The following is a 13,549-nucleotide window of genomic DNA, read 5'->3' on the forward strand; positions in this document are numbered from 1 at the left end:
TTCGATCTGCCCGTTCTCAAAATGGCCGCGGCATCCTCACGTGCCAGGCTTCCGCCGCCGGCCGCGTTCGCTTCCAAGACCCATCCACGCGCTCGCATTCCTTTGCCCATACTTAAGATGGCCGCCGACGGGCCGCCCACCCTGGAAGACCGAGCGGGCCGCGAGGGGAGCCCGCCCCCAAAATGGCCTCCCGCCCGACGCTCGAGGCGGCGTCGTCATCGCGCCAATCGCAACGCGCGCCGGAGCCGGAGCCCGCCCCCGTCGCCTAGTCGCATCCAATGGGAGCCACGGAGCGGGAGGAGCCCCGCCGCCCGCCTCGTCAAGGTGACAGCGCCGCCTAGCCAATGGGGCCCCGGCGCCTCAAAAGGCTCCGAGGGCGGGTCCCGCCCCGCGCCGCCATTTTGTGAGTCTATATAACACGTAGCCGTTGAGCCCGCTCCTGCTATTCCAGCGCGTCCAGCTCCGCTTCCCTTTCGGGTCGCCTTCGTGTGCCATGGACGGGTGAGCGGAAGGGAAGGGGGCGGTTTGTGAGGGAAAATCACCTCAGGGAAAGAGAGAAGGGGGAGGGGCGGTTGAAAAGGGGGCGAAAGCCAAGCGCGGAGCTCGCCTGAGGGGAATTCGAACCCGGTTCCGTGAGGGGGCGAAAACTAGGCCTCGCTTCCCCAGCCCTAAAAGTTGAGGCGAATGCCTTTTCTGAGGTAGAAAGTGAAATATATGAGGGGGAGAGAAGGGGAGCGGGCACGCGCGCGCGCGCCACCGTCCCCCCTCCTCTTTTGAAAGTTCCGTATGCGCGCGCATATGCACTCCCCCCCCGCCCCCCGCGAAAGTTCTAACCGGCGCGCGCCCGCAACCGCGTTCCCGATCTGTGAACGTTCTGAAGCGGCGAGGGGGGCGAGCGCGCTCCCGCGGCAACGTTCGGTGCGCGCGCGCGCGGCCCGCAACTCAAACGTTCTAAAGTTCTTCTCTGCTCCTCCGAATAAAGTGGGGGGGGGGGGCGGCCGGCGGAAGAAGGCGCATGCGCTTCAGCGCCCACCTAACCAGCTCCGTGGATGCTCGATCCGTCTGTGTTTCAAACCCACCCGTGAAACTTTGTTCCCAAGTGTCTTGTCTCTGCTGCCTCGAGCTAAGTCGCCTCTTAGCCACGCCCTCTTTTTTTCTTTCTCTTTCCTTCCTCTTTCTTACTCTGCCCCCCCCCCAGACTTCTTTTGGGGGGGGTTATATGTGCATCCCCTCCAACGTTTCTCCCCTGAAAATAGGGACGTCCTATTCCATCCCCTCCAACGTTTCTCCCCTGAAAATAGGGACGTCCTATTCCATCCCCTCCAACGTTTCTCCCCTGAAAAGAGGGACGTCCTATTCCATCCCCTCCAACATTTCTCCCCTGAAAAGAGGGACATCCTATTCCATCCCCTCCAATGTTTCTCCCCTGAAAATAGGGACGTCCTATTCCATCCCCTCCAACATTTCTCCCGTGAAAAGAGGTACGTCCTATTCCATCCCCTCCAACGTTTCTCCCCTGAAAAGAGGGACGTCCTATTCCATCCCCTCCAATGTTTCTCCCCTGAAAATAGGGACGTCCTATTCCATCCCCTCCAACGTTTCTCCCCTGAAAATAGGGACGTCCTATTCCATCCCCTCCAACGTTTCTCCCCTGAAAAGAGGGACGTCCTATTCCATCCCCTCCAACATTTCTCCCCTGAAAAGAGGGACATCCTATTCCATCCCCTCCAATGTTTCTCCCCTGAAAATAGGGACGTCCTATTCCATCCCCTCCAACGTTTCTCCCGTGAAAAGAGGTACGTCCTATTCCATCCCCTCCAACATTTCTCCCCTGAAAAGAGGGACATCCTATTCCATCCCCTCCAATGTTTCTCCCCTGAAAATAGGGACGTCCTATTCCATCCCCTCCAACATTTCTCCCCTGAAAATAGGGACGTCCTATTCCATCCCCTCCAACATTTCTCCCCTGAAAAGAGGGACATCCTATTCCATCCCCTCCAATGTTTCTCCCCTGAAAATAGGGACGTCCTATTCCATCCCCTCCAATGTTTCTCCCCTGAAAATAGGGACGTCCTATTCCATCCCCTCCAACGTTTCTCCCCTGAAAATAGGGACGTCCTATTCCATCCCCTCCAATGTTTCTCCCCTGAAAATAGGGACGTCCTATTCCATCCCCTCCAACGTTTCTCCCCTGAAAATAGGGACGTTCTATTCCATCCCCTCCAATGTTTCTCCCCTGAAAATAGGGACGTCCTGTTCCATCCCCTCCAACGTTTCTCTCTTGAAAATAGGGACGTCCTATTCCATCCCCTCCAACGTTTCTCCCTTGAAAATAGGGACGTCCTATTCCATCCCCTCCAACGTTTCTCCCCTGAAAATAGGGGCGTCCTAAGGAACAGCGGTACATTCCATAATTTCATCAGAAACCGGGAGGGCTTCTATGAATACAGTAGTGTCCCTGGAAAATAGGGGTACTTGTAGGGTCTGCTTATGCCTCTTAAAGATGCAAGGACCCTTAACTAGGGGGTATGTCCCACTGAACTTTGATGCACTCTGGGTTGGCCTTCTGTTGCAAGAATATGTGCCCTATCTCATGAATGAACCCAAAATCACATGAGACGGTTGTGAAAGGCCTTTGAGCGATCTGAAAGAAAAAGGGAAGTCCGTGTGTGCAGTGTTGCACGTGGGTTAAAAAGAGAAGTTGGGGAGTGTGGAGAAGCCACAAGTCTAGCAAAGGGCAGTGGGCGCTTGGGCAACAGATTTGAGCACTGTAGAGGGTTGGGCTGGATGACCCTCGTGGGATATTTTCAGCAACTACACGGAGATGTTTGGGATTGATCCTGGCACCTTCTGCATGTGAAGCAGCCGCTCTACTGTTGAGCAATGGCCTTTCCCAAAACCGGGAAGCAATGGCGGCTGGGAATAAAGCTGTGTGAACTGAGCGATGGGTGTGGAAGAAGAAACAAGGGTTTGCAAAACTGTGAAAGGATGAAGAGGGGAAATCTAGGGGGGTTGTCTCTTCAGACACCCTTTAATGTACTTAAGGAACAATTAGTGGTTTGGATTATCCTCATTAGCCTGATACAGAGTATACCTTTCACTCCCCATGCCCCCATGGTTCCCATATTCTCTGTACTCTCCCTTCTCTGAATTACAGCTTTGCAGGCTGCTGCCTTCCTTCGGTCGACTTGCTTCAAGCACCCCATTCTATGGGTCAGGGTAGCTGCCTCCTTCTTCCCACAACTTACATTTATGAAGCCTGTGTTGTGCTTCTCCCCCACTTCCTATCCTTATCTGAAAGCACATTTTCTCTCGCTTCTGAACCGCCCCTTCTCCAACGCCTTCTCCCTGGGTACCTGAAGTGTTTGGTTGTGACCCTCTTGCCTCAGTCTCTTAAGTGCGCCCTGGTGAAAGAATGTACTAAAAACACTGTTCACCTCTCCCTTACTGCCAGGATAGATGAGAACTTTAAACTCATTCCCTCGCAAAGGAGTTCCATTATCAGCATACTTTTCTGGAGATCATTGATTGACCTTGGGTCAACTTTGTAGATAGTTTTTCTCATTGCCTTGCTGGCAAGCACGTAACTGTCTAGGCAACCTGGATGCAGTACTTTGCAACACAGGCAGGCCAGCTTGCAAGATATCTCCCCCGCCCCCCGACTAGAACCCTGAAGTCTATCAAACAGGAGTAATATACTTCCAAAACATTCATCAATGGAGGCGCAGAGGGCGATTGGCAAAGTCAATGGAGAAAATTGAAAAAAGCGCAGTGGAAGCCATTCGACTTCCGAGGCGCATTCGAAAACTGAAACATTTACTTCCGGGTTTTTGGCATTCAAAAACCAAAATGTTCGGCTTCCAAGGTTCTCATAAACCGAGGTACCACTGTACTAATAATTAAGGAACAGGCCGTGTTCGAAATTCCCCAGGCATGTTTTGCTACTGACACGCGTCCAGTTGCAACAGCATGGAGATTTCTGGGTGTCACGTTGGTGACTGACATCTCCATTGAGCCACCTGACTCACGCACAGTCCTCCATCCACACATCAAGGAAAATTAAATGCAGGGCTGAGTACAGATAATTTGACTATGTTGCAGCCTTTCCACAAGCTACCCAAATGGAACTCCGACCACAGTTCAAAAACCTCTGCCTTAGTCATAAGTTAATGCCATTTCCATTTCCACTGTGTGAGTTACTCCTCCTTGCATACTGAGACACCCTTATGTACTCCTTTGCTTAGCTTTTGGGGGGAAAAGGATACTCCATTTTAACCCTTGCTTGTTTGCAAATGAAAGTTTTTGTGCAGTTTCATTGCTTCCCTGTCTGCTACTTAATTCTAGTTTTCTAGTTTATTCTTCATGTGGCTTTACCTTCTGTTGTGTGAGTGCCCATTCGATGTCCCAAAGGCTGTTCCCTCCAGCTTCCTCCCACTTTGAGAGTGTCAGGAAGTTTCCCCCTTGTTTTTCTCTGCATTGCAAAAAAAAGGCTTGCTGGGAAGGTCCTATTTCTGCCACACCCTTCCATTTACCTAGAAAATGCTTCCTTCTATAATTTGCATGCGAATCTAAGTTTCCCCTGCAGGCGTAGTTGGGTGGGGATGTGTTGCCTAGGTGTGGAGAGCAATGTATGCCTGGGACTTCTGCTTTTCTTTTGAGTCACCTTTTAAAGGTGACCTTGAGAACCACAATAAACTAGTCAGTATATTGTCCTGGCAGTTCCTGTCCTCCGAAACTGTTCTGTTATTCCGTTTTGGTTCAGAGGTTGAACAAGGGTAAGTTATAATTCTGAGCCAGAAATCAGACTTCTTGGGCGCCAGCCCTGTATAGAGCTGGAAGGAAGAAAATATCACATCCGAGTGCCACTTTAAAATTCCAGTGTGACTGGGTGCACGAAAGTATTTCAGCCCTGGTGCCATGTCGCAAAAAAAAATTCTGTCTCAGTTGTCAATCAGTTGATTTCAACTTCTGTTTCCTATTGATGGGGTGAATGTTTTTCCCCCACACACAGTCCTTGGTGAATGTGGAAGGAATATCCAATAAAAACAAGGAATATTTTCAGGTAAATGGGAATAGGTTCCTTAAACCCTTCTCTATCTTGAGCTCCTGTGACCAGTTCTGGTGGTCCCTTACTCAGCGGGAGAGCAACACCATTCAGCTGTACTCCCAAGCCTGGATCACATTGTCTGCTCTCCAATAGAGTCTCTTATCTTGTCAGGAATGAACCTCAACTTATTAGACCAAATCAAATACATGAGTGTATCTAGGCAAATCATTGAGGATTTCCACGGCTTCACTGTAGCACCACAAATAGAGCTGAGTATTGGCATAGTGATGGCATCCAGACACTCAGATGACCCAAAACTTGCATTCTGTTTGATGCAGTTCTCTGTCTTTAAGAAGTGATAAAGACCGGAAGAGCTGACTACCACTGATAGATGTAGTTTTGCAAAAAAATAGTTTCCTGGTGGGAGGCAAAATGTGGACTTCCTTTGCTAGGAAATCTGTCGGTTAAAATGTTGAGCTTCAGGAATTGGTCCTGATAACAAAGTTCTTTGGCTGGCAAAGTCCATATATTAAGTTTCCTGTAAGTATCTCCCACCATCCCACTCCCAGCCTTGACTCTTCCATGGGAAATAACTCCTTCAGTATGTTCTGATGGAGCTTGTCGATTTGCCTCGAAGATCACGCAAAAAGCTACATAAAATATTTTCTAAGTAGCTAATAACAATTTCTCATTAGGTATTACTGAACCTAATAGTTGCTCGGTTGTGATCAGTTTAAAACCATTGTCTCAACTTGCTGTGTAAAAAAAAAAATCATTGAATGAGCCTTTCCCCAGAGAAGCAGGAAATAAGAGTCATTGCTCTCAGAATAACTTTTGGGAGTTAGTCTTGTCTTGGGAATTTCCTCCTATAGATGAACAGAAGCAAAATGGCTTTTCAATAACCCTGTATTATTATTTTTTTGGCCTTATACAATTTGCATGATGACGAAGCAGTGAAAAGCATCTCTTTGGCTGGGCTTCTCTGCTGATTTCACAGATGGGTTTAATTAGTCCACTTGAACTAAGCATTCAAGATCTCAACAAAACCCATCTGTCTCCGCTGGCAATTCTAAACACCAGTGGGATTGTAAAAATTCTGTGTTCCCTCACTTGAGCTTTTTCTTTTCTTAAAAAAAAAAGTCATTGGTTCGCAGTGGCAATTGCTGCTAGCTTGTAGTACTCCTGGCAGCTAGTCCTGAATCAGACTTAACGCCAGCTGTGAACTGCTGGGGGTGAGGAGTCAAAAGTTGGCTTTTGAAGAAGAAATGCGCAGGCGGTTCGGGCAAGGGAGCCCAGTGGTTTGCTGGGATTAAACAGCCTGGCCTGGTTTCTTCGAAATTGCCAAATGAGATCAATTGAAGTGAGCAAGGGGAGTGGTGAAGTAAACCTTTTGTCTTAAAACTCTAGGTGTATGGCAATACGGCTGTCTGTCTGGCCCCCTTCACACATAAACGCTAAGCTAAACCATGGCTTGGTTTGAGCAAGCAGCCACTTGCTGCTGCGTTGAGCTAAGCCATGGTTTGGCTACTGCGTTGTCCGAACCCAGGCTTCTGGTTGAGCACTCTCCAGATGAACCCATGCACTGCAACCAAGATTTGTCCTGTGGTTTCCAGCTTGTGGTTTGGGTGGACTCGGCCAGGAGCCTGGATTTCTCTGGCATCCTGAGCCAGACGGTGGCCTAGTGCAACGGCAAAACAACCAGGGGATAGACCCATTTAAATTCATAGACTCATAGAGTTAGAAGGGATTCTGAGGATCACCTGGTCGAATCTGAATATGCAGCTGCCCCACATGGGAATCGAACCCACAACCTTGGCCTTGTCAGCACCACGCTCTTAACCAATGCAACCATGATTGCCATTCTGAGAGAACTAGCGGTTTGGGGTTGCCACCATGTACTCTCATTTTGTGATCATTCGTCTCGGAGGGACCTTACAACCTGCAGTGCGGCCCTGCTCATTTTCCTTCTGTCTCTTGTGACTAACACTAGGGCTACCAGCAGCACTGCAGTCTTGATATGCTGGGCTGGGGGGAAGGGGTGAGGGAACAGAAATAATCCGTTGGGACAAGTACGGACCCCATTGCTTAGGGAGCCCAAGCTCTATAGTCAGGGCTGGAACGTTTCTTGAGTTCAGTAGTTTTCCCCCTTTGATACAGTGGAAAAAGATGGACTCAATGAGATTAGAGGACCTGATTCTAGACAGGTATTTATATCAAGGGTGTCTGCAGAAAGGGATAAGATCTCAATGTCCCTTAAAGAGCAACTTACTATCGTATGCATCATTAAGTGCAAAAAACCTTGCTCCTCTAAGCTGGACAGAGCTGGGTGGAAGTACAATTTGAAACAGTTCTTGTTTTCTTCACAGTAATTAACGTAAACTAGCAATTCTCCTTTTTGGGGGTGAATTGCCACTATGACTTACAGACTGAGATGTGACTGCATGTAACACATCTGCCCTTTGACCTGGAAGTTGTGTTGTATTTTTAGAAACAGCAATCGCTTACCTTGTTACCCATGCGCTTTGCTGTTGGAAGAAATACAGTTTGCTGTCTCGTAAATTTCTGAATACCTTTGGCGCTTGGTTCCTCATCACTATTTTAAGCATACAGAGTTTCTTGCTAAGAGTTGCATAGTTGTTGTTGTTGTTTGTTTTTATACTTCCTGTATTTGAAAACCAATCTAATATTTTGTGTCTTGTCCTTCTCTTACAGCATTGTCCAAGATATAACAGTTGGTACAAAGGTAGGCCTTTTTCCTTTCTTTCATTGCTTCAGCAAATGTATGTTGTCCTGTAAACCACCGCATTCTTACAGAAACAAGCTGCTTTTAAAAGAATTGGTGTTTTGCGACTTGTGTTACCTGGTACGAGGCTTATATAGTCGTTCCTACTTGGCTGTTGTGTAGGAACTGGAACACACAACGGTAGGGAAACGTCTGGTGTGTTTTCAGGCACACATTTCAGTGTGTTGAGCAATTTGTGTTTTTGCTAGAACCCCAAGATCCATCAAAAGGTTCAAAAGACATACACTTAGAAATAAAGAATTCTGAGCACAGGAATTCGTTCAGAACAGCATAACATAATGGTACTCAGTCTTTCTACAGAAAAATGCACTTCTGGTTCACACACGCACACTCAGCTTCCTTAATTTCAGCTGTAGAATATGAGAGCAGGGGTGTTTTGTTGCTAGTGTTAAAAGTCAGCAATCCTTGCCAATTTCCTCCTAATCACAAGTCATGCATCCCCTTCGCCCACTCTGAGTGGTCCTTGAATGTTCTGTTGTATGCAGGATGTCCTTGGCAATTCATAGATAGCTTGGTGATTGAAAATATAAAACAACATTGCTATTAAAGAAGTGTGGTGAGAGATCTGGACATATTTCTGCCTGAGAAAGAATTGAGTCCGTAATTTTAGGGACAACTCCAGCTGTCTTGGTGCACACCCCAGGCCTGTATTGTAAAGTTGGTTTGCGATTAAACCATCACCTATACCCTGGGAGCACAATAACGCTTGGCCTTTTATCCTGCTAGTTTCGACCCAGCCTTGAAGTAAAACTTTTATCTACAGAAAATGGCAGTGGTAGGAACTGCAGTGGAGGCAGCATAAAAGCTGAGACAGCACACCTCAAGGAAAGTAAAGGATAGGATGTGCTGCCTGAAAGGGATGTAGTAAAAATACAAGACTTAGCTACTGGCAGGAGTGTAAAGATGTGTTCCTTACTTAGCTGAGAGGAGTGGCACCTAGTTTGCAACAGGCTCCTGTCTTTTAAGTTTGAAATCTAAAGAAAATTCTGCCCAGCGAGACCTCTGGTTTACTAAAGCTGGTTAAAATCACATCTGAAGGCAGGAGGGGGATGAATGTTCGGCTTGCTGTAATCACAACTTGGAAAGGAGATAGGAACCAGGAAGCACTGTTGACTTTAGATCATGGGATGGGAGCTGTGCAGGCCTGTTAAAATCCTAGGTGATCAAACACTGAAGGCTGCTGGTGCCTCCATTTTCTCAGTCCTGGCCCATCACTGAGTAATGGCTCAGTCATCGGCTGGTACCTAACATAGGGAATAGAAATAATTATTTTAATCGCTAGCTTGCTCTGAATCCAGGAAAGAGAACGTGAAATCATACCTCATGGCAGACCACCGAGCCTTGGGTTGGTGGATGGGGGGGGGGGGAACCCTGACGTTTTCCAAACCCCTCCCCCCTTGCCACGATGACTGAACTGCCTGTGTCCCACTATACAAACGCCACAGGCTCCATAACACATTTCATTGTCCCCTCCTTTGCGAGCCGCGCTTGAGAGCAATTAGCTCCGCCTGGCTGGATAGACCTGGTTTTGTAGGGAAGCCAGGATCTTTGCCATGGGAACAGCAATTACGGCTTCGGGCCACAGGCCAAGAATGCGCGCGGAGGAATTCTGGCCCCTCAATTTACGGCTTCAGTTCAAAGGCTGCAACAGGCTGCCTCTTGGTAGGCCTTGCTGGAGCGGGCTTGGCCGCAGATGGGAGCCACATGTGCTGACACAAAGGGATATTGACTCACGCAGACCTTTTCTTGGCAGTCTAAAAATATGGGAAACACGTAGGGTATGCAGTTAATGTTGCTGTATATGTGTGGAGGTGCCCATCTGCGCTGCAAATGGCGAAACTCCCGTTTCCTTGGTTCTGGCACAGCTTTTTCAGTGAAATCGTTGCTGGGAACAGATGACCCGAGTGACTGGGAAGAGGAGTTTCCCTAATTTACATCCGTGCTAGTATTTGGGAAACATTAAGGTAGACAAGGTCTTACCTCCACAAATTGCAAGGGTGTGTGTGTGTGTGTGTGTTTTGGATGCCCCATCTTGTGTAAAATGCATCACTCCCTGCAAGTGGAAAACTAGCCATATGCAGTCAGAAAGGTCTAGAAAGTTGTGTTTTGTAATGCAACAACAGCCTGGCTTTCCTTTTGCAGTACGTATGTCGCTGTAAAGGGAGCAATTCAAATTATAGCCCTCACCTTCAGCCTTGAAGTGGTTCATTTTGCTTTGGCATTTTGTTTTGTGTTTTTGGACCTTGCTCCAAGTCAGTGTAGCTTCCAGACAAATCCTGCCTATTGTGTACTTTAGCTTTTCACCCCACTTCAGCAAGCCGTGTGTGCTGTGGCCTTGTTTATCCTCTCAACCCAACAAAGCAGATTCTTATAGCTTTGTTGATTCCTTGAAGCAAATAGGTCTGTTTTGCGTTAAACTTATACACCAGAAGCCTTGTTTGGGAGTACAGTATAGCAATCAGAAGTAGCTTTTCCATGATCTTTCCGCTCTTATAAATATACAAAACATATTCATCGACAAATACATTATATTGCAACCCCTTATCCCTTATATACCCAGTATATACCTGCACTCTGCGGGAAAGTTTATCCTCCAAAATCGAAAGTTCTGAGGCCTGTTCCACAGTAATTTGGAGCAGTTTTGTGTGGCTGCCTCCCTGTTTTGTACACTCCCTGGAAACAACTGAAGACTCATTTGTTCAAACAGGATTTTCCAGCTGGATAAATGAACCTTTAATATGAGTGTTTTGTTTTGGTTTTGTTTTGGCTATTTTTCTTGTGCTTCACATTTAAACTATTGTGTAGAAGACAATAAATAAATTAATGATGATAACCAATAATAGAAAAGTTCACAGCAAGCAAGCGGTATACACTAATACCACTTGCATAAACTATCCTCACTGAACTTCCTCATAATAATCCTTGATACTCAGGTTATCACAATTCATAAGTCACGAGAGAACTCGGATCAAAATCCCTCTGCGCCGATAATGCAAATATATAAAGTGTGCCTGAGCGTAGATCCGCTTTCACTGTTTGCCTGTAATCTCTCGGCCTTCTAAAAGTTCTGATAGTAAAATTGCAAAGGGGTGGAATCAAATAATCGTAAGGGCCTCATCCTGTGGTGACGATCCCAATAGTATAGCCTACAGCAGCCAGCTGCCCTTCAGGTGTTTTGAGTCTGGCCGGCATGAGCTCCAGCTAGCATGGCTGTGTTTGCTGGGGTGGTTGGGAGTTGTAGTGCAAAACATCTGGAGGGTGCCGGGATGGCGGAAGCCACTTCAGAGCAAAGAAATGTGCTTCCATCTTACAGACTGCTAAGCTAATTGTAATCACAAACTGAATCTCAGATATAAAACACTGGGCTATGTTCGTGGCCTCTTACACTCAATTTCTTGCAGAGAAATGTGAGTACAAGTTAGTTCTGATTGCATTAGCTTGGTTGTACGTTCCTGTTTGCCTAATTAAAGTTATTAAAGTTTTTGCTTAGCCTCTTGAGGTTATTATCGAAGCCGGTAGTAACATAAAGCCTTACTGTTGGGAGGGGCGCCTCCTTCAAATGAGAAACTGACTTGGATGTTCCCTCCATGAAATAAACAGTGTTTCTATTCTGATTGAATCTGGCCCATACTAATAAAAAGACTACGGGAAAACTACCAAATTTGACATAAATGAAAAGCATTCTAATTTTGCAAAGCTTTGCCTTGGGTGATGCTGGAGCCATCAAGTCAGTACTGTACAGTTTTTCACTTCCCTGTAGAAAGGCCCCTTAAAATAGTGGCCTTTTAGCGTGTGGAAGAAATACCAGGTGACTTGGAATGCCCCCTTATACCGAGACAGACCATTGCTCTATCTATTGTCCTATTGCTTCTGAATAAACCTAGCGGTGGAGCAATAAAACTGCTAGGAAGTTTGCAAAGCCGAGCAGGGATTTGTATTGCAATTAAATGCACTGTGCAAGAGCTGAAGAACCCAAGTTGCCCTGGTTCTGCTAGGTGCTAATTTTGTTCACAAGTCCTGTTGGCATATGTTGAGGCGGGAAGCATCCTGACTCTGTGTATGCCATGTGCTTGGCACATGTTTTCTTCATTGCTAAACATGTCTTGAAAGCGTGTCCCAAGGTTCTCAAGCGACCCACTTCTCTGCCGTGACCTTGGCCTCAACTCTGCAAGCTTTATTTGGATTCCTGAGCTTTTATTGGGCTGTCGTCCTCTTTTGAAGACTGCCTGGGTTATTGGGAACAGAAGCTGACACAGGATTCTCCTGCGTTCGCCACAAAGCTTGGGTGCTGCACAGTTTGGGGCATGTTACCACTAGTTTTACATGTCAATCTTGGTTCAGAGGCAAAGGCTTCAAATCACTACAGTGTGCTGTGATAGTTCTAAAACATGATTCTGTTGCTCGGTTTCAAAACGGAGAGGTGTGTTTATAGCCCTCCTGTAACAGGTTGGCAGCTAGCTGTGTGGCAGGCCAACTGGGCCCGCCATAGATCCGAAGGGCCAAGTTGCTTCCTCCTTTGCCCTGTCAATCATACTCTTTTTCCATAACAAAGGTGCAGTTGTGGTCCGTGCCATTTAAATATCAGGCCCATCCCAATTCTTACATAACCTGGGCCCTAGAACAGGGGTCAGCAAACCTTTTCAGCTGGGGGCCAGTCCACTGTCCCCCAGACCTTGTGGGGGGCCGGACTATATTTTGAAAAGATAATAATGAACGAATTCCTATGCCCCACAAATAACCCAGAGATGCATTTTAAATAAAAGGACACATTCTACTCATGTAAAAATACACTGATTCCTGGACCATCTGCAGGCTGGATTGAGAAGGCGATTGGGCCGCATCCGGCCCACGGGCCTTAGGTTGCCTACCCCTGCCCTAGAATCATGTCTGATGCGAAGTTTCCCCTCTAGCTACTTTTTGGCAAGTTCACCTAATTGTGTGATTGCAAGGTGAGTTTGCGGGAAGTTTTCAACGTAACGCTAAAACCTTAATCATTTGGGTTGCAGCCAGTGTTAGTCACACTCAGAGTAAACTTGTTTAAATTGAAGGATGTGAGTACCTGAGGCCCATTCGTTTCCCTGGGTTTACTCTGAGTAGAACTTAGTTTGATGCAGCCCTTTGATGCAACAACCTCTCTAGAACTTCTGATTCCATCTTTCGGTGTGTAGCAGCTGAATTTTGCCAGCTTTTAAGAAGCGCTTTAAAATTTGGTTTAGGTCGGAACCATGGCTTGTCCTCATAATTGTAAATGCTGGAGGCAGCTCGCTTGGGTGTGGAGTGCCCTATCAGACAAGCATGACTGCATAACTTTGGTTACTCTGAGCTCAGGAATTCTGAGCGGTTAATAACAATAGCCACACCCCTCAGATTCGCTCAAAGGGCAGGTTTGTTTCATGGCGTGTCTCCATAGTAGCTGGAAGGAGTCTGGCTGGGGCATGGAGGGAGAGCAGATTAAGACTATTATTTTCCCTTTGCCTCTATGTAGTTGTGAACAGAACTTTTAAGAAAATAGGCATATGCCGGTTGCCTACTCTAGGATCTGGCACTAAAAATAAAACCATTATAGGCTTTCGTACCATTTGAAACAGCAATACAGTATCCCAGTACAGTGATTTACCGTATTTTTCGCCCTATAGGACACACTTTTCCCCCTCCAAAAATGAAGGGGAAATGTGTGTGCGTCCTATGGGGCGAATGCA

The 13,549-nt window shown here is 46.9% G+C and overlaps 1 protein-coding gene across 2 annotated transcripts in view; it reads left to right on the forward strand.

Moving 5' to 3' along the window:
• The first annotated feature begins 365 nt into the window (after nt 1-365).
• PTBP1 (polypyrimidine tract binding protein 1) overlaps nt 366-13,549 on the forward strand; it is a 40,296-nt gene continuing 27,112 nt past the window's right edge. The window contains exons 1-2 of one of the 2 annotated variants that reach the window (XM_080988975.1): nt 366-501; nt 7,760-7,790. In XM_080988975.1, coding sequence (XP_080845101.1) covers nt 494-501; nt 7,760-7,790 — 39 coding nt within the window. In that variant the 5' untranslated portion in view covers nt 366-493. The remainder of the gene's footprint in view (nt 502-7,759; nt 7,791-13,549) is intronic. The other variant, XM_080988976.1, reaches the window with a different exon arrangement.

Source organism: Podarcis pityusensis (assembly GCF_964106645.2).
Source record: "Podarcis pityusensis genome assembly, chromosome: 18".
NCBI lineage: Eukaryota > Metazoa > Chordata > Lepidosauria > Squamata > Lacertidae > Podarcis > Podarcis pityusensis.